Source organism: Echinops telfairi, unplaced genomic scaffold, assembly GCF_000313985.2.
Source record: "Echinops telfairi isolate 266 unplaced genomic scaffold, ASM31398v2 ScPeMD7_70;HRSCAF=299, whole genome shotgun sequence".
Classification (NCBI taxonomy): domain Eukaryota; kingdom Metazoa; phylum Chordata; class Mammalia; order Afrosoricida; family Tenrecidae; genus Echinops; species Echinops telfairi.
Window position 1 is genome coordinate 49,592,716 of NW_022103968.1, and position 20,724 is coordinate 49,613,439.

General features: G+C 39.2%; 1 protein-coding gene and 1 non-coding gene across 4 annotated transcripts in view; both read left to right on the top strand.

Moving 5' to 3' along the window:
* PHYHIPL (phytanoyl-CoA 2-hydroxylase interacting protein like) overlaps positions 1–20,724 on the top strand; it is an 85,015-nt gene that overhangs the window by 38,146 nt on the left and 26,145 nt on the right. Inside the window, exon 1 of one of the 3 annotated variants that reach the window (XM_045291629.1) lies at positions 4,946–5,295. The exons of 1 other annotated variant lie outside the window; for it this stretch is intronic. In XM_045291629.1, coding sequence (XP_045147564.1) covers positions 5,172–5,295 — 124 coding nt within the window. In that variant the 5' untranslated portion in view covers positions 4,946–5,171. Of the gene's footprint in view, positions 1–4,945; positions 5,296–20,724 lie in introns of those variants that run through there. One more of the 3 variants, XM_004701100.3, reaches the window with a different exon arrangement.
* Positions 9,440–9,559, top strand: LOC115870026. The gene has a single exon (XR_004046495.1). It is a non-coding gene; the product is annotated as a small nucleolar RNA SNORA61 (small nucleolar RNA).

The following is a 20,724-nucleotide window of genomic DNA, read 5'->3' on the forward strand; positions in this document are numbered from 1 at the left end:
TTTTTTTTTGTTTCCTTTCCCCACCTCCTCCCCTGTTGTCTACCATGTGCATCCCTGCATTTGATCTGGTCCCTTCCATATTACCTGGTCCTTACCTCTTTCATTATGTGAATGAAAATATATTTACACTAATAATGAGTATAAGGAAGAAGAAAATGCTCTAAAATTGATTGTGCTAAACTATTGAATTGTATGATAAGTGAGTGAGGTGACAAACCGTTTCTTAAAAAAGTGGCAATGTGTGTGTTTATGATCTCAGAAACAAAGCAATGTAGCATCATTCTTAAAAATATTACTTCCTTTCCACCCTCAATTCTACTTTTCTACACTATGTACTTTATAATTTCTTGCCTGGACTATAACAATCTCCTAATCTCCTTCCCACAATGTTAGATTAACATCCCATTGACACTGCCTTACATTTGTCACAAATTTGTCTTAAAATATTCAGTAACTTCTGATTAACTACAGAGCAGAAATAGGTAACATGGTAATTTACTGAGCAAGTTTTGGTTATCAAAAGATTTAGTGTGTGGATTTTAGAATCAGTTTATATTAAAGAAGGGAGGAACACTATATAGGTAGTGGTTTCAATAATCTGGTCACATGATGAGGACATATATGTATGTGATAATCTTATTGTCAACTAGTCTATTCTAGCTCATAGTGACCCTCAGATTGCTTCCAAATGTTTCCAAAACTGTGAATTTTTATGGGAACAAAGAGCCTTAGCTTTTCCACTCTGAGTAGCTGGTGCTTTGACCTAATGTCTTGCGGTTAGCAGTCCAACACATAACCAATTACACCAACCAGGATTCCTTGATGTAAATGATAGTACTAGTGTTTGGAAAAGGCTACACACTCAAGATATATTACAAAATTGCCACGGTTTTGATGATAGATTTAAAGAGGTAAAAGAGAAAATCATAAAGTGGAGTGATCTTTGTTAAGGACAACTGAAGAAGTTAGAGAAGGTCATCAGTTTCAAGGATAAATAAATAAATAATCATGATGGGAATGTAAAATGTTCCACGGACAATTGGAAACAATTGCAATGGCTTTTGGTTAGAATTGTAAGATGGGCATTTAACAATGATAAGGGTGAGAATAAGAACATTAAGAAGAGATGAGAATTAATGGTAATGCATTAATTCTCAAAGGAAATAGCTTTAAACAGGGAAGAACATAATGTCAGAGGCTGCACTTTAAATAACACCTACATTCAAGATGGCAGCTTGGAAGCTAAAGAGATAAACTCTAAGCACACAAGTGGGACTAGATCCAGCAGAAATCAGCAGAAGTAAACCATGGGGATATCAAAGAGGCTGAAGATGAGGAAAAGTCTATACCAGGTGACATGGGAATCTAACTAAATCTGAAGTCAGCATCCGAGAGCAAGGGTGGTGGAGATGGGTGATGAATTATGGCAAAAGTTACAACAGTGGTGTGAGGAAAACAATCCTGTGTGTATTACACAATTTGTTTCTACCTATGGTTTTGGTTCCGGTTCTTTGCCCTCTGCCTCGCCATAAAAATCCGGTTTTGCTGGAGCCCTGGATTACTTAAGAATGGCCTCTGATCCTCCAGCACTTGTAATTCCACCAAAAGGACTTTACAGCCTACTTTTCTTTGGCTTTGGTACAATCCTAGGCTAGTTGCAGCAATATAATTAAACTGGTTCAAAGTACATAAGTTCAATCATGTAATTCAGCAAATTGTACTGAGTATTTTCTCTCTGCAAATACTAAAATTTAATATGTATTTAAAATTTACAGTCACAGAGGAAATATAATGTCAGGGCAAGAGGTATAGGTTTTTGTGAGGTTGCCAGCTCAGGATGTGGAAGCAGAGGGATATCACTGTCAGGAAATCCCATATGCTTTGGGGCTGCTTTAAAAGATGCCTGACATATGAAACAAAAATAGTGATAGCCGGTTGTATTTTCCCTTCTATGTTCTTATGTTTCCACACGTGGTATATTCACCTAGGGACTCTTAGAAAAAAATAAATGACCCACAGGAGAGTGCCAGGATTAGAGAGGAACTGAAAGCAATGTGAGGTCAGAAATATTTTTTGAAAATTAGGATGCTTTATCCAGAGAATTGAATTTTTATGGGCACCAGGAAGAAGATGGGGTATAATTACTGTGCATAGTCAACAGAAAGGAAAATGAAGTCCTTTGTATTTACCTGACCAGAAGACAGATTTTGGTGCTGCAACGGCACGATTTTGGATTACTTCATGAGAATTTTAAGTTACTGTTTAGTAAAGGATAAAATACTTGTCAAGGGATTCAACATTGGATAAATGATTGGATAAGGATATATTTAAAGTCATTTTAAAATCCGATTCTGATTCATGTAAATTAATTTGTGAGTGTCATTATGTCCACTAACTTGTGAATTATCTAAACTATTATGTAAACATGTTAGATTATGTAAACTAATTTATGAATGTAAGTAAAAGCCCAGAGATATAAAATGATTTGGAGGGGTGGGGCAGGGGGAATCACACTTAGACATTGTCCCATTTGAGTTGGAGCTGCAACTATTGGTAGGTTTTTGTCTGTAATGGTGGACACTCAAGGTAATGATTTTGTGGGGGTTTTTTTTAGCAATTTCTTACATTGAAACTTGTGTGAAAAGGTAGAACTTTCCTTTTATTTAAAACTGTTTCAGCCACCTTCATGAAATTACATTCACAGAGGAATGGGAGAAGAGGGACAACCTGTTTTCATTCTAATTTCGACCCTAGGTTCAATCAATATTTTAGTCAGTTGCTTTAAGCAAAGTTCAGTTTCTTTAGGTAACATCTTGTCTCTTAGCTTTACTGTTCTCCCTATTACTTTAGATGGCCTTTGAGAATATAAGTAGAGTTTCAATTACTTGGAGCTATTGGGACAAAAGGTACAGTATTGGGATTGGATGGCGTCTTCTGCCTCCTTTGGTCTGTATGATTAGCTGTTTATGGTCTTGCTCTCAACGTTCGTGCTAGAGGAGAACCTCATCTGTGATATTTTTCCGACTGATCAGTCTTTTCTTGTAGCCTGCCTGGAATTGTTTTTTACAGCTGGCATTTTGTCCTGGATATAAACCAAAACCCACTGCCATTGAATGCACTCCCATGTGTATTGGCCCTATATGTACACGACAGAGTAGATCTGCCCCACGGGATTTCCCAATGTTTAATTTTTAGGGAAAGTAGACAGCAACATCTTTCTCCTACTAGTTCTGGGTAGAGCAGGTATTTAATAAATATTTATTTTCAACTATAATTATATGATCGAATTGTATTTCTCATATGTAACTCACTAAACTGGTATTCAAGTTTGCAAGGTTCCTCTGGAGATTTGTAAATCTGAGGGTACCCCCAAAGATAAAAAGCACTGTGGTTAGACTGACAATATATATTTCTAATCCTTCAGAGCCAGGCTTCAGAACACAGGAAATTCACCAATAAGTGTCTTCTTGTCATATCTCTTGACAGGTAATAATTTACCAGCTCCTTGGGGACACCCCTACCTTGACCCAGGGATTCTCTCAAACTGCAAGAGGAGATCCATCTTCATTAGTATGTTAGTCACAACAAGGGTAGTTCTCTTTAAGATTCTCAATTATGTTCTGAAATGTTTTTTAATCAACTTGCAGTGGCGCCAAGTTTTTGTTTGTTTTAATTGCCGCCTTATTTTACCTTAAACGGGCCTTCAGTTTAATGAGATTCAGCCAGCTAAATGGATGTGGCTGGACAGGTCTGGCAAGCAGCTGTTGTCAGGTGTCTTCTAGGCCATTCAAACTTGTTTGCCGCCCTTTCCCTTTACCAAGCATGATGTCTTCACCAGGGACCAGTCTCTCCTAACTTTATTGGTTAACCTTCATGTTTGCAATTGGAAAACCAGTAAAAGGGATCTTCATTCCTAAGGAACATACACGTTCAGAGGAGGAGGAAGCTCTGCTCTTTTTGAAAGCTCCCTCAAACCAAAAAACTGAAATCACATGGCCATCCATCGGGTCGATTCTGATGTACTTTGACCCTGCACGACGGGTAGGGTCCAATTGCCCCTGTCTGGGAGTGTAACTCCTGAGGGGAGAAGAAAACCCCCTCTCCCCACTGGTTTAGACCAGCTGACTTGTGGTTCGGTTCGCAGCCCAGTGTGGACCCCTGCTGTCCCTAGGGCTCCTTTGGTTTTTTTTGTTTTTGTTTTTTTTCCCTAGGACTCCTTTGGCTCAGAGGTGACAAAGAGGTCAACCTTCACTTCCAACTGTAGCCAACCCCCTACACCCAGGCCCATTGGCAGGGCCCCGCAAGGCGGCTCCCAGCTGCCCGCCGGCCTCCAGCACGCTGCCCAGCACCGCTCTTCCGCTCGCCTTTTTGGCAGTTTCGCCTCTTCTCCAGGTGGCCCCCACCCTGTCCTCAAACTCCCGCTCTCCTCAGAGCCGATTCTTTCATTTCTCCGCAGTGTCCGAGCGAGAAAGCAGGGCGTGGGCAGCGCAGAGCCTGGGACTTTGGGGTCTAGGCTCGGGTTTTGGCATTTTTTCCACAAACCCCCAAACTCGCCTTGTCTCGCCTCGCCTCGCCAACGCCACCGTGTCAACCTGGGCTCCGCGCGACGCGCTGGAGAAGGACGGAAAAACCAAACCGCCATCACCGGAGGGGGAGGTGTCAGGCGAGGCAAGCCCGCGGGTGGAGAGCAGCCCCGCGGCTCCGCCGGCCACGGCCTCGCGCGCCGGGCCTCGGGGGCGCGGCACGAGGGCGCGGGGACGCGTGAGCGCGAGAGGGCGTGGCCACGGGGGGAGGGGTGGCCGCTGCACGCCAGCAGGTGGGCGCGCCCCCTCCAGCGCACGCGCCTGCGCGCGCCGCGCCCTCGGCCTCACGTTCCCCTCCGTGCGCGCGCGCCGCGTCCCCTCCCCGCCGGGAGCGCGCGCCGCCCTCCCTCGCGCCGGGTCCCGCTGGGTCTCTCAGAGCGCCACACTCCCCCGAGCTCCTGCCAAGGCCGTCGCCTCGGCCGCGGCTCCCTAGCCCGGCGCCTCAGCGCAGGCCCCTCAGCCCGGCGACCTAGGCCTCCTCCCCTCCTCCTCCTGCCACTCCCCCTCCTTTTCCCGCCCTTCTCTCCCACCTGATCCGCGGAGAGAGCCTGGGTGCGAAGCAGGCGGGCTAGAGACGGGGCTTGGAAGATGGAGGTGCCGCGTCTGGATCATGCCCTCAACAGCCCCACCAGCCCCTGTGAGGAGGTGATCAAAAACCTCAGCCTGGAGGCCATCCAGCTGTGCGACCGGGACGGTAAGAGCGGCCGGGACGGTGAGCCGAGCGGCCGAGCCGTCGCCTCCCGCCCGGGCGGCGGGGTCTTTTGTTGTCCCACCCCCCACCCCCACCCCCGGCGCCAACGAATGCAGGTGCGGGCTCCCGCCCGCCCCGCAGACCCCACAGACAAAAGGACGCGGGGCTCGCGCCGCCGTTGGCGCGGTCAATCTCGGTGGGTCCCCGGCCGCCAAGCCCTCGCCAACCGGCCTGGCCGCTGTGCGGGTGCCCAGCGCGACTTCTCCCCGGCACCCCGCTCTTGCGACCTTTGCCGCAGTCCCAATTTCCCGGGGCTCCCAGCGGAGGGGGAATGCCCTCGGGGCGCCTGGCTGCTTCTCCCACCATCTCCCAGCCCTCAGCGCACGCACTGGTTAGCATCCTCTGCCAAGAAACTTACCGGCTCCTTCTGAAAACCCCTTACCTTCAGCCCCCCGCCCGTCCACCCCAGCCCCCGTCCCCCAGATCGAGAAGTCTCTTGATCGCCTCAAAGTGAGAGTGAGATGACAATTTTTCAGAGAAGGGGCGGTGGGGGCTGGGGGAGTGAGAGAGAGCGTGTTTCAGCACCAAGGACAGACACAAGCTTCCTGCGCCCAGGCCGTAGGGTTAGAAACTGTCAAAAATCCGAAAGGGCATGGGCCTGAGACGCCAGCTGATTCCAAGTGTGCGGAGAGCCCTCCACCGCTGTGGGGTGGTGTGAGATCGTTTATTCTGTTGGGAAAGTTGGTTGCCTCCTAAGGAAGCAAGCGGATGGAGCCTCCGAGAGATCCTGCTTGTGCAGGAATGGGTCCTGCTGCGTTAGTTGCAATAGTTGATGAGCCGGTGCTGTTGAGAAAGATGGACTCAAACTTCGCTTGCAGCCCTCACAGGATTAGTGAGCTAAATGATTGTAGACTTGTACATCTCACGAAAGAGAAGCAATTGACACACGATCAAAGGGAGGCCCCCTTGAACACTTTTGGCTATAAAAGGCATTCATGTGCAATTGTATTTGGAGGGCGATTTTAAATTATTGTCAGCTCCGGTTATGCCGTGATGTTGTGTTCGCTCACAATCAACTCATAAGACGTATCCGTATGTAATAGGGAGTAGAAAGCAGAGGTCTTCTTTCCAAAGTCATTGAAATGGTGATAACTTGGTTAGGTGTTGACATTCTCGCACTGTTTAAGGCAGCTGAGCCCTGGATTCCGGTTTATTAATAAACCTGGGGAATAAAATAAGTACTCATTGAAAGCAAAGCCATGTTGAGTAATTTCTGAAACAGTGTGCATAAACAAATACAGTACTCTTGCAAACGGCCCATGTATTTTCTATATGTTTAGACTGTTTTTGTCTCACTATCAGTAGGTGCATATATTTATGGTCTAGAAAATTCATTTTTTAAATTTCATTAATGGTACATAAAGACTAATTTTAGTATTCTACATAGGAAGTCATTTGTGTTTTAGTTTCTGCTTTTATGGAAAAAATAATGTTACCATTATAAAATGTAAGCTGATTTTGATTTTAAGGTGGCTTGGGAGAAAACTAAGACTCAAGGAAAGATGATTCATTTTCATTTACTTCAGTGATTCATCAAAAGCTCATTCCAGTTGTGATTGGAAGTAGACAATTCATTGCCCTCATATTCCAGTAGTCTCCATCCTTAAAATTAAACATGCCATGTATTTCAGAGAATATTTAGGAAAAACTAGTTGGTTAGGTTTTTTTTTTAAGTTTATAGGACTAATCTGCAGAATACAAAAATTAATACTGCACTTACTGTGATCTCTTCTCCTAGAATAGTAGCTATTTTATTGTGCTGTTTAGCTGTTTCTATTCACATTATGAAATTTGTAAAAATGACCGATCTATGGAACATTTAATTGAGTGGGGGTGCTGATACTCTTACTTACTGCATACTTGTAAAGGATTCAACACAGATTGATGAAATATGGTTTTATTTTACAAGATAGCTATGCCAATAAATAGCAAAACTCTTCTGGTAAAAGATGTGCAAAATTTGGAATTAACTGATGTAGAGAGGTTGTTAACGGTTTAACTCTATTTATGATTCTGCTTCACATGTTAATTCCAAAAGTGCCTTACCAGCTTCATAGGAATAATTGGTGGTGGTGGTGGGATCGTTTTACAGAAAAAATTATAGTGTGCTGTATTAAATATACCAGTCTGGCCTTCTTTCTCTTCCTACTGAGAAATTTTCAGCTAGATGATCTTTGCTCCAATTATACTTCCTTTCACTTTCCCTCATGCCCCATCATTTACTTCTAATAATATGTAACACAGAAAGATAAGGAGATAGTAGAAGAACCCTGTGTCATCCCTAAAAGGGAAATGGATTATAGTAATTTTATGAACATAGTCATCTGAACATAGAAACGTTTCTGTTTTTTTAGTCTACTAATTTGTTGATGATAAAAATAAGAGAAATAATTGTTTGGGAAGTGAAATAGAGAATAGAACAGTGGGGAAGAATAATAGGACTGGTTGGTAAATAAATATTTCCTCTTACACCTCCACTCAGCTCATTTATTTTCTATTTTGCCTATTCTATTATCTAAGAGCTGTAGTGATTGTGAGCCTACCTGCATATCTCTTATGTTTCCTTGGTTCACCTTTCTTGTTTGCTATTTATTGTACTATAAGTTTATCTGTTGATATCGTTAGGAACAATTCACAAATGATTCCCTTTCTCATAATTTGTTGAAGTATTTACTAATTTCTGAAAAACTATGGATAGAGTCCAAGTGGTTATATAATTGGATTTTAAAAACAAGTTAAACAAGGGGGTCATTTAAGCTGCCCCCCAGCACCCGCACGAGACACACACGCACAGCTTCATGGATAGTATTTCTTAGGCATGTGTGCTTTAGTTGCTGGTACAGGGCCATTGTGTAGGTGTTACTTGTAGTTCAAAATCAGGGTGCTGCACAGCCTTATAACTAGGAAACCTCTAGAAGATGTATGGTGCATCTCATGGTTTCTGCAAGCCCTACGGCAAATAGAATAGCGTTTCTCTGCTTCCATGCCAACTGAGTGAAATAGACTCTAATTGTATACATGATGTACTTTGATTGTGACCCAAAAAACAAATAAAAACCCTAAAACTGAAGAGAAATAGCATTACTTTCTTATTTGGAAGCATGGGTAATAACGGAAAGCCCTCCTTAGTTTGCTCCTTCGTGTAGCTGCTTTCGACCCTCACTGACCTATGACCAAACAAAACAGCCTCCCCTGACCCTAGGATTCAGCGCTACTTCTGGTTCTTGTTATCGCTTTAGCACACATGCATATCTTTGTTGCTTCCTTTCCTTCTATAAAGGAAAGATTCATTTAGAGGTTACCACTTATAGCGCTAAACTCCTTATCCCATATTATAGTAAAACATAATGAAGAGAATCCAAATTTAGTTTGGTGTATAGCACTTTATCCCACCTCCCAGGCTTACTGGCTTTACAAGTGTTGTTCCTATGAGTAGGGCATTTTATGACTGCCTGGAATACTTTATGGAGTGCATGATGCTAGACAGTAAGAGATCACCTTTTAAAGGAATTACATTGGCAGAGCTGACAGATTCCTGTTTTTGTCTAACAATAGTTCTATGGAGGTAAAAAAGGAAAAGATAAGAAAAGGACGCTCTCTTTTACATGTTTAAGAGAGTAAGTTACTTTGAATTTGGACTTCCTCTTATCTTTTAAAATTATATGTTAATTTTGACTTCCTGTTTATGCTTATTGACATGAATTGAACAGATTTTAACGTTGGAAACAAAGTAGTGCAAAAAATGCTTATCCGCTGAGTACTTTCCATCCTTAGATAGTGAGCATCCTCAGTTATATTTTCTAAAGCAAACATCTAGCAGGAGTGCCCATCCTTATCCCTTTAAGAGCTTTATTTTTTTTAAAACGATAACGTGCTCATTAGTATAGTGGAATCATAATGCTCTTTTAAAATCAGACCTTTGCTGGATTATTGACTCTTAATAGATGTGAAATTTTGGACAAATTACTTAATGTGTTTTAACCTTAAGCTTTCCTTGTGTGCTTACCCTATAAGATTGTTGAAATGACTAAATAAAGTATGATATATCTTTGTATCTATAGCTATATAAAATGTCACAATTCTTGCCACACAATGGATAATAATCACCCTCCAGTTCCCTTTCCCATCAGATCGAAACACTGGTCTGGGTGGTCGTAAAAGGCGGAAAAGAAACATTGAAGATGTCCCTCAGTGCTCTTGGAGCTTGGGCTAGTTTCAAACAGGGGGGGGGAGGGGGGGAAGGATAATAATCTTGGTAGCTATTATATAACTTACCTTCTTTGATTGATTTACTAGTTTCCCCCCTAGTGTTTAGATCTTTATTGTTTATTTCATAATTTCTTTCAGTTGCATGTTGTTTAGTTAGAAAATATTTCTTAAAACATTTTCATTTGTTTCATAAGTAGTTAATTGACATGGACATTCTAGAATGTCTTTTAGAAGTACAGTACCTTTTAGAACTGTAGCTACAGGACTCGCCTCTATTTTACCATCCCACCAATAATACTCTTGTCCGCCTTAATCCTAAAAGCCGTTTTCAACTTCTATCTCAGACCTACTGGTTTGCTGTTTCCTGTGCCTTATGACCTTGATACCTGCTTTGATGGTTACTCTTTGGATTGTTAGCCTCAGAGTTTGCCTCAGTTTTCATTTTACAACTTTTCTCTATTCCTCCTCCCACCCCCCCCAACCAGGCTGAAGCTGTACTAGAACATGTGACCTTTAATGCATCTACTTGGCCTAAGATTATAAAGAAACTTAAGTTTCCATTTTGGGATATGAAATAAAATAAAAATTAAATAAATGCAGAACCCAAAACCTTGAAAACCATTAGATCATTTAAAACTAACTCATAATGTTGGTAGGGGTTTCTAATTCATTCCCCTGCCAGGAAAGACCAGGCAGTGATTAGAGTATAAGTCTTATCAAAGGCTGTGTGGCCAGACTCCCTCCAGTGGTAGAATGACTGATGTGTCATGCTTGGTAACACTGCAACTTGCTTGGTTGCCTGAGAAGGAAGGTCAGCAGCTCACCCTAGACAGGACAGACTACATTCCAAGTCACTTGGTGTTATCGCTGCTAATAATTGCCCCTCATTTAGGACCAGTCTGACTTTTTACCTCTAACTTAAGTGAGTATAATTTCCTGATTACTTTTACATTTTATCCTGGGCCTCAGATTTAGCAGCAGCTGCCTATCCATCATGATTTATTGCAGCACGTGTAGCATTTCTAGTTTCAGGATCTTCTCTGATTTTAGTAGATGTATAAATTTGTTGAATTGACCTCATTCCTTGCCTCATGGTAAGCCTGTAAATTCACAAGAATCATCGATTAAAAAGGAAAGAAAAGAAATAGGAAATACTGTGTAAAAAACATGATAGCATTCCATTTCCACACCTCAAATTTTAGATATCAGTAGACATCTAGGTATATCCCAAGCTCCTTTTCAGAAAATGTCCATCCCACAGATCGGTAGACAGAGCCATATTATGCAGCGACTTTTCAGTAATGTTTCAACATGTTTCCCCACAAGAAAACCCATTTCCATTGTCCTTTTAAAAGAAACCCCAAATCCAATAATAGTTTTAAAAAATCATTATATAAGAACTACAACTTAATAACCCATTTCCATTCTTTTCTTTTTTAAAAACATTTTATTGGGGGCTCGTACAGCTCTTATCACAATCCATCCATCCATCCATTGTGTCAAGCACATTTGTACATTTGTTGCCATCATCATTCTCAAAACATTTGCTTTCTACTTTAGCCCTTGGTATCAGCTCCTCATTTTTCCCCTCCCTCCCCATCCCCGCCCCCATGAACCATTGTTAATCTATAAATTATTATTTTGTCATGTCTTACATTGACTGTCGTCTCCCTTCACCCACTTTTCTGTTGTCTCCCTTCACCCACTTTTCTGTTGTCCATCCCCCAGAGAGGGGTTTATATATAGATCCTTGTGATTGGTTCCCCCTTTCCACCCTACCCTTCCTCCACCCTCCCAGTACTGCCACTCTCACCACTGGTCCTGAAGGGTTCATCTGTCCTGAATTCCGTGTGTTTCCAGTTCCTATCTGTATCAGTGTACATCCTCTGGTCCAGCCAGACTTGTAAGATGGAATTGGGATCATGATAGTTGGAAGCTGGTGGGGGTTGGGGGGTGGGTAAGCATTAAAGAACTAGAGGACACTTGTGTTTCATCTAGTTAGCCTCTTCCATTAAAACAAAAATTGTCCTTTTTAAAGCAACCCATAGTCCAACAGTGGTTTTTAAAATCATTGTATAAGAACTACAACTTAATACTTAGTGTTGTGAAATAGATGTTTTTGAGTCATTCGCATAAAAGTTTTGAGATCTTAGGAGATTTTTTAGAGAGGGACTGAGTCTAAAGCATTTTGAATTATGTTATGGCATATGGAATCTAACATTAAGAGACTCCTTGGTAACATAACAGATATTCAGCAGTTGTTCTCGTATTCTGGAATTAGAGCGTAGAATGAAGAGGATAATTGTCCATAGAAATGTATATGCCACTGGAGAGTTGAACTGGGGTGGCAAAAGAAAGGTTGGGGTTTGATGTCACTTTTAGTTTGACCTATAATGAGTTTTGTATCTCACTTCTTGAAGTAAAGGAGTGACCACATCCTGGAGAAGGCCAATATTGAACCCACTAATGAAATAAATCTACAATCCAGGTGTGTTAAAAATATAAACAGGAGCTCTGCATTTTGTAGGTGCTTAATAAGTATAAGTTGAACGAAGAGTACCATAATATGATGTTGTGACTCTTTGGACCAAGTTTGTGGTCCTTTAAAAATGAACTGTTAAGATTTTGGGATGTATACTATTTGTTGTAGTGGTTGTAGCAACTTGTGTAAATAAATCTGTCTTTGTTTTCTATTGCCTGTGGGAGTGTTACTATCTAATAATAGTAAGGAAGGCTTATAGCTTCCTTAGACATATGTCAGAATAGACAAGGCAAAAGATTATTCAATATAATCTTTTTCTGCAATATTATCCTTGTTTTTCTTGAAAAATAGTATCTCATCTTCTCTTTGCCTAGATGTTGGTGAATCTCCATCTTGAAAAAATTTTAAGTTATCAAGATAATCAAGAATCATAATTCTGTTATGAAAGGCCCTTAGCGAATGCATTTTTTTGGTTATATATGATGTAGAACAAACAAACCTATAACCACTGTGACTGGCCAATTCTGAGTCATAGTGGCCCTAACTAAACACTAAATGGCCCTATTTAGTGTTTCTGAAGCTTTGTATATCTTTATGGAAGCAGATAACCTCATCTTTCACCTGCAGAGCAACTGATGGGTTTGAACCATTGAATTTGCAGTTTACCTGACACCACCACAAGGGCTCCTTATGATGTAGAGCAAAGTTTATCAAATCACTGCTTTGGGGAAAGATCCTAGATCTGCTGCCTATTTTTGTAACTAAAATTTTATTAGAATACAGGCATACTTATTTGTATATATTGGGTCTACATATGGACGCTTTCTTGTATTGATATCAAAATTGCCAGTCTGTGACAAACCACCTAACTCATAAAATCCAAAATATTTGGACTTTTACAGAACATTTTTGCCAGTCCCTACTCTAGAATATACGGAGCCTTGATGGCATAGTGCATTAAATGGAAAAAGATGAGGCTCTCTGCTCCTACAAAGACTTAAAGCCTCGGAAACCCTAAGGAGCAGTTAGCCTCTGTCCTACAGGCACCATGATTGGGAGTCTTTTCAGCGGGAGTGGTTTGGACTTAGTTCATATAGATGATGAGTTTCTCTGACAAGTATAAAAGTATCGACAAGAGTTTCTAAGGAAAAAAATGTAAATTTGGTTTGATTTTATATATTATCAAGGTTTGAGATTATGCAGCCAAGCAGAGCTATGGGAAACTGCAAAACCATACAGGCAATAGGCCAGCACACTGTAGAAGCCGGCAATGGTGGGTTGCCTCTTGCCTCTGTGTCATTCATCATGTTAGATAGGCAGTGTGAAAAATAAGCCTCCTATTCATTTGAAATTGAGTATTCATTTAAATAAGTAATAGAAAGAAATATCGCTTAGACACCAGTAATTCCTGATATCTATTGATATCTGTGTTTTTAAGTGTCAAAAAAAACGATGACGTGAACTTTGAGAATATTGAGAATACATATTATAAAAATGTATGTGCAGTGTATATCCTTCCTTCTAAGCTCTCGGTGAAAAAAATTAAAGGCCTTCGTTATCTTTTTACCTTCCACGTCTAATAGAATGCTTTTCAAGTGTCTGTAGTAAAGGATCAGTTTTCATTTAAATTTAAATTTCCAGTCTGTCACTGATGAATATAAAGTGTAATTAAAACTAATTACTGGTAAAATGAAATAAAGATACAAACTAAAAGCCAAATTATAAAATCACTGGAGTCGACATATAAAACTGACTCTCACATTTCTATAACACTTCTCAAGCTTAATCTCAAGTTTTAGATTTCATTTATCACAGATTAGTAGCACATGTTTTTCAGACCGTTGCTTGTGGGATGGACCACAATTTGAGTAGCACTGATTAGAGGACAATGTCATTCTATTCCTTGTCAATATTAATTTGTAGGTCCTACACTTAACAAGTTAAGATTCCTTGTTTCTTTTCACTCTTTTACTTGTTTGTATTTTTCCTGTTTATTTATACATGCGTTCTAACTGTAGAGTCTACTAAAGAACAAGGGGTTAGGGTGGATAACCCAAGAATGACTATTACGTTGGATGCTGCATTCATAGGATTTACAATTTGATTAGGAATATAATAGTTATAGATAATATAAAGATATGTAGTATGTACATGATACTGTGTGATAAGTGCTGTAGTGGACTGTACAAAAGAAAAAGTGTTTAGTTCTGTCTTGCATCTTTCATATGACTTCATCAAGGAACATTTTTTCTGGATGTTTAAAATAGAACAGAAATTTGCTAAGACCGTTGTAAGCAGGGCATTTCTGGCAGAGAAAACAGTAGATTTAAGCCACGGAATAATGCATGTTTGGGATTCACAGTATTGCTGGGGGACTAAAGGTTTGCCTGGCAGGAAAGTAAGCTGAGTGTTGATGACATGATGAAAAGTTTGGACTTTATCGTTTTAGGAGATTTCAAAATGTTCTATATGGTAGAGAAATTTTGTTTTAAAATGTTTGCTTCAGAACTCTAACAAGTAAAAGTAGTGCTTCATTACTATATATTTTAGCATCAATAAATAGGTATCATAAGAAATTGAAATTCACATTTATGTTTGAAAGCTGTTATCTTATATATCAGCCTAAGTATCCCTTCATTTTAGCATTTTACTTTGTATTGTGTCTAGGAAATGTAAGTAATGCCAAATTTATAACTCATACTGCCTTCTCAGAATACTCTTTAACAAAATGACCCATACCTGAAAGATAAATAGATTTTAAAAAGTTGAATCCTGAAAGATACCGATAAATTAATTAGCAAATGTTCCATTTGGAGAGCAGTGATGCACTCAATTCCTCAGTTAGACAAATTCTTCATTGTTCAGAGAGAAAATAGTTTATCTTCTAACATTCTGGGATTTTCATTCACACTTGTAACATTAAAAAATAAAAACCAAAGAACTCACCTACCTTCATACTTGTAAATTTTAAGACATTTAAATTTATAATTTATCAAAAGTTCATGAGGGTGGGGGAGGAAGGGGGAAAAAAAGAGTTGAAACCAAGGGCTCAAGTAGAAAGAAAATGTTTTGAAAAGGATGATAGCAACATATGTACACATGTGCTTGACACAATGTATGTATGGATTGTTATAAGAGCTGTAAGAGCCTCCAATAAAATAATTTATTAAAATAAAAATTTTAAAATTGGAGAACAGACATCTAAGTGGTATGACCAAGAAGTTCATAAGTAGAGAAACAAAATTAGATGTTTTGTTTTAAGAAATTGTATTTTGTAAATTCGGGAGTTGAAATGGATAGCTGAGTTCAAGGAGTTTAACTATTTATATGTAATTAGAGATAGCAGGTAGAACAGTTAAGAGTATATAAAAAATTGGGGTGTAATTGAAAAACATTTCTGAGGCAAAAATCTGCCTACCTAGTGATCAAACTGAAGGCATGAGATACAAAAGAGAATCGCTGAGGATGGCTAAATTTTAAGTGAGATCCGGGGCACATTTTGGCACTATGAAATGAAATAGCAATCAGTTGTTGGTTGGTGGGAATGCGAAGGAATAGGCTGGACAACAGGCTATGAAAGTAAACTGTGGACAAGATAGGTTTAGATGCCTCTGAAGGATCTAGAAAGAAAATGCTGGTTCCTGTTAGAAATCTCAATGTATCTCATAGCATTTGAAGATAAAGACTAAAATTCGATAGCCTTTGAAAAGATGTTTCCCCTTGTGCCTATTTCTCCTTCATTAGATTTTCCTTCCTTCATCTTGTAGTCATTCTGAGTTAGTCTACATCAGATGGTTGAACTACCCATCAAAGTGGTAAATTAGAAAACTGTTAGCAAGAAATATTGAGGCCAGCCATGCAGGCGGGGTCAAGTTTTCTCTCTCCTGGGTGCTTCAAAATAAAAATCTCTTGTGATGTCTTAAAAAAACAATGGTTTTGTGAAATCTGAAAGGAACATTTGAAAATTAATTGTTTTGAATATAATCACATTTGTCTGTGTGCAGTTATTTGGGGCAATTAATGGGGAAGAAATACACTTGCCCTAGGCTTTGTACTTAATAGCTGGATGAGGACCCCTTCTCCCATTTTGACTACCAAGACATCTAAGTATGTTTCTCTGTGTTTCCTGTGGAGCCACTAAATTAATATTTCCTTCCTTTGCAATGTAATTACAAATTCATAAAATAAATGAATTGTTAGACCTCAAATTAGTAGAAAAATAAGGATTTTTTTTTTCACTTAAAAACTTTAAAAACCCTTAATTTCAACCAAGGCTAATTCTAAGACTTTATGAAGAAAATTAAAAAGTACTGTTATAAAATCATAGAAATGCTTATTAACTAAAAGTATCAAAATATTAAGTTTTGTTTCTTGACATACCCTTCATCTAGGTCTGTAAACATCTAAAGGTGGTATTTCCAACTCTCAAACCCTTCCCCAAAGAATTCTGCACTCTTTTGATTTATACCACGTGAAAAGGACATTTTGGCATTCTTGAGACTCCAACTGTTCTTTTAAAATATTTTTTGAGTCTGGGGAACAAGAAGTCTAGAGGAGCAAAATCAGGAATGGAATAAGGTTTCCCAGTGAATTTCTCATAGTACAACCCTCCTTACTTTCAAAGAAGAAGCAGGTGCACTGTTGCTTTGGTGGTGGTGGGGCCGGGTGGAGCGTAGAATCTCGATCATCTTTACTGACCTTTTTAGCACTAATGCAATTTTCCACTTTAAAAAATGTCTTCATAATAAGCCCCTGCAGTTGTCCTATGTCCTTTGAAAAAAATATTCCTTTGGAATCCCTGTAACCTTCAGGGTTGACCTCTTACTGTTGAATTTATATGGGCCAACAGATTCCCTCTGAAGGCAATATTTTGATAGGATCTTGCTCTCTGGTTTATATTGGTAAATTATAGACTTGACCTGATTAAAATTTGTTCCACAAAAACCACCTTCATTAGTTTCAACCTGTATGTGTATGGGGTACCTTTGTAGAATTGACATATGGAATTGAAAAATGTTGAATGCTCTTGTTTAGTAAACATAGCTAATGAAATACTTTCTCCATGTTGATGTACATGTATGCGGGTGATATCTTTTCCAAATATGACCAACACAAAGAGTACCTAAATAAATCACATTTAGAATAAGCCATTTGAAATTCTGTTAAGTTGCTCACTTAGCTGGATGTACAAAGGTTCATTTTCAATGACTATAAAAGCAGTAAACGAATCCTAAATGGTTACATTGTTATTATAGATAACGACATCAAGGTCAAATTCCATAAAAAAAATTTTTTCTGTGGATGTTAAAACATAAGGTTTATTTCAATAAGCCAAGTTGTGAAAAATGTTATAATGGGAGCCATCATAAATGAACAAGTCATAAAATATGCTTTCAGAATTTATAAATATTAAATTAAAAGTAACCAAACTTCCTAAGTGATTGACCATAAATTAATACTAAAATATGAAAATTGATGACTAACTGCTGCCATTTAAGTTCTGTGTTGTTACTGGGTACACAGTACAATTTTGAGGGGACTATTCATAACCACCCTAAATAGTCTTATTGGTTATAATATTTAGTAAAGCCACTGTTTATTATATAGTGTGTCTAGGGGAGGTGTACGTTTCCACTGTCATTTAAATTGAAATGCATTCATTTAGGAGGAGAAGGAAGATCATTGTTAAGAAGGTACTTGCTGTTGTTAGGTGCCCTTGAGTTGGCTCGGACCCACAGTGACCCTGTGTTCACAGAATGAAACATAGCACGGTCCTGTGCCATCCTCACACTTGCTCTGATGCCCAAGCCCATTAACGCAGCCACTTTGTCATTCCATCTCATCAAGGGCCTTCCTCTTTTTCACTTTCCCTCTACCTAACCAAACATGATGTCCTTCTCCAGGGACTGGTCTCTCCTGACAATATGTCCAAAGTATGTAAGACAAAGTCTTGCCACCCTTGACTCAAAGGAGTGCTCTGACCTCACTTCTTCCAATAAAGATCTGATTGTTCTTTTAGCAGTCCATGGTACTTCCAGTGTTCTTCTCGAGCACCGTAATTCAAATGCATTGATTCTTCTATGATCCTCCTTAGTCAATGTCCAATTTTCACATGCATATGATGCAATGAAGAACACCATGGCTTGAGTCAGGTGCACCTTACTCCTTAAAAAAAAATCCTTGCTCTTCAATATTCTAAAGAAATGTAGTGGAACAAATTTATCTCCATAAGCATCAATTATGGATCCAAGTAAGGCAAAATCCTTGACAACTTCATCCTTTTCTCCATTTATCATCCAGTTGTGAGGATTTTGGTCTTCCTTATATTGAGTTATAATCCATACTAAAGGCTATAATCCTTGATCTTTATCAACAAGTGATTTATTAACAAGTGATTGTTACTCACTTTTATATGATTCTAAAGTTTGAGCATTCTGTTGCGTCATCTTTCTTTGGGGTTGATTCAAATATGGATCTCTTTCGGTCAGTTTGCCAAGTTGTCTGGCATAGATGCCTGAGTGCTTCCAGTGCTCCTTCAACTTTCTGAAACATTTCAGTGGGTATTCTGCCAGTTCTTGGAGCCTTGTTTTTGGTTAATGCATTCAGCACCATTGGCTCTTGCTTAAATGCTACCTCCTGAAATGGTGGAATGTCGACAAGTTCTTTCTGGTACAGTGACTCTATGTACCCTTTCTATCTTCTCTCCACGTTCCCTGCATCATTCAATATTTGTCCCATAGAATCTTTCATAATTGGAATTCAAAGATTGAATTTTTTTGTTGAGTTCTTTCAGTTTCAGATATGCTGAAGGTGTTCTAAGGTACTTAGAATAGAGCAAATATACTTTGCTCATCCCATTCCCATGTTAGGGAATTCATGTTTTAGTATTTTTGTTTTGTTTAAAGTTTTAACATTGGCTTTTTAATCTAAGATTTCTTATATTAGCACATTACGTTTTGCTACCCTTAGGTAGGGAACATCATGTCTGGTATGCTTTAGTTATATGTTTGTGTTTTCATTCTTTCATATTAATTAATCTTTGATATGCAGCATTTATTAATTTATCATGCAACCAATATTGGTTAGGTACAGGTATTCAAGTAGGTTTGGTCAGCAGAAAAGAGGCTCATAAAGTTGTTTTAAAAATATTAAGTTGATATGCTTCAAGTTACATGTGGTGGTGGTGGTGGTGGTTAGGTGCCAGATGCCTGTGCACAACAGAACCAAACATTGTCCAGTCCTGTGCCACCCTCATAATACTTGTTCTGTCTGAGCCTGTTATGCTCAGGAGGGTATTCCTGCTTCACTGACCTCCCACTGATCTTCCAGCACGACGTCCTTCTCCAGGGACAAGTCCCTACTGATGACATGTCCAAAGTATGTGCGTCACGGTCTCACCATCCTTGATTCTAAGGAGCATTCTGGCTATACTTCTTTCAAATCACATTTGTTTATTCTTCTGGCAGACCATGCTACTTTCAATATTCTTTGCTAATAGCATAATTCAAATGCATAATTTTCCATAGGTCTTCCTTACTCATTGTCCATGTTTTAGACTCCAAAGTAGGCGATGGAAAATACCTTGATTTGAGGTAGTGATTGGTCCTCAAGGTGACATCTTTGCTCTTTAACGCTCTATTTATTTATTTTTAAACACTTTCATTAGTCCATAATGCACATATAATTCTACACTCAGTCACATGGAGAAAAGTTGTACAGTCATCACCACAAATGACTGAACAGGTTCTTTCTTGTCCTCATTGTTACTAGCTCTCCATTTCTCTCCAACCTCCCCTGACACTCCCCTAAGAAACCATTAGTCTAGTTACTGCCTCTGTATATGTACCTATCCTGGATGTCATAGGCAGAAAACATATCAAACAGCAACAACAACCAACAATAGAAAAGTGAAACAGATAAAAAATGGAAGTTCAAAAAATTAGAATAAATTAAAAATGGGTCAAAGGGAGATCAAATGATGAGACATTACATTTTGACTTAACTATATTTGTCATAATCAACTTCACAATGATCTCTATCTGATAACAAGGCTATTTATATCCCTGGCTATTTTTTGTCAGATGCGATATACTTGAGGCTTAATTTATGTGTGGAGCCTACAAATGGGTTATAGGTGTTCTTTAAAATATTTAAAGAGTCCTTTTGCAGCATATTTGCCTTACGTACTAAGTCATTTGATTTCTTGACTACTGCTTCCGTGGATTTTGATTGGCTACCAGTAGAATGAAATCCTTGACAATTTAAAACAATTTTCTATCATAATGTCTACTGGTCCAGTTGTGAAGATTTTGTTTTCTTTGTTGAGTGGTAATCTGTACTGAAGACTGTAGTCTTTGATATTCATCAGTAAATGCTTCAAATGCTCTTGACCTTCAGTAAGTAAGGTTGTGCTATGTACTCATTTCAGGTTGTTTTGAATTTCCTCCAACCCTGATGTTACATTCTTCTTTGTATAGTTCAGCTTCTTTGATTATTTGGTCAGCATACAGATTGAATGAATATGGTGAAAGAATATAACCCTGATGCACACATTTCCTTGCTTGTAAGCTATGCAGTATTCCCATGTTCCATTTTAATCACTGACTTTTGGTCTATGTACAAGTTCTGCATGAGCACAAGGAAGGGTTCTGGAAATCCCATTCTTTTTTTTTCTTATTTAATTTTTTTTATTTTTTAAA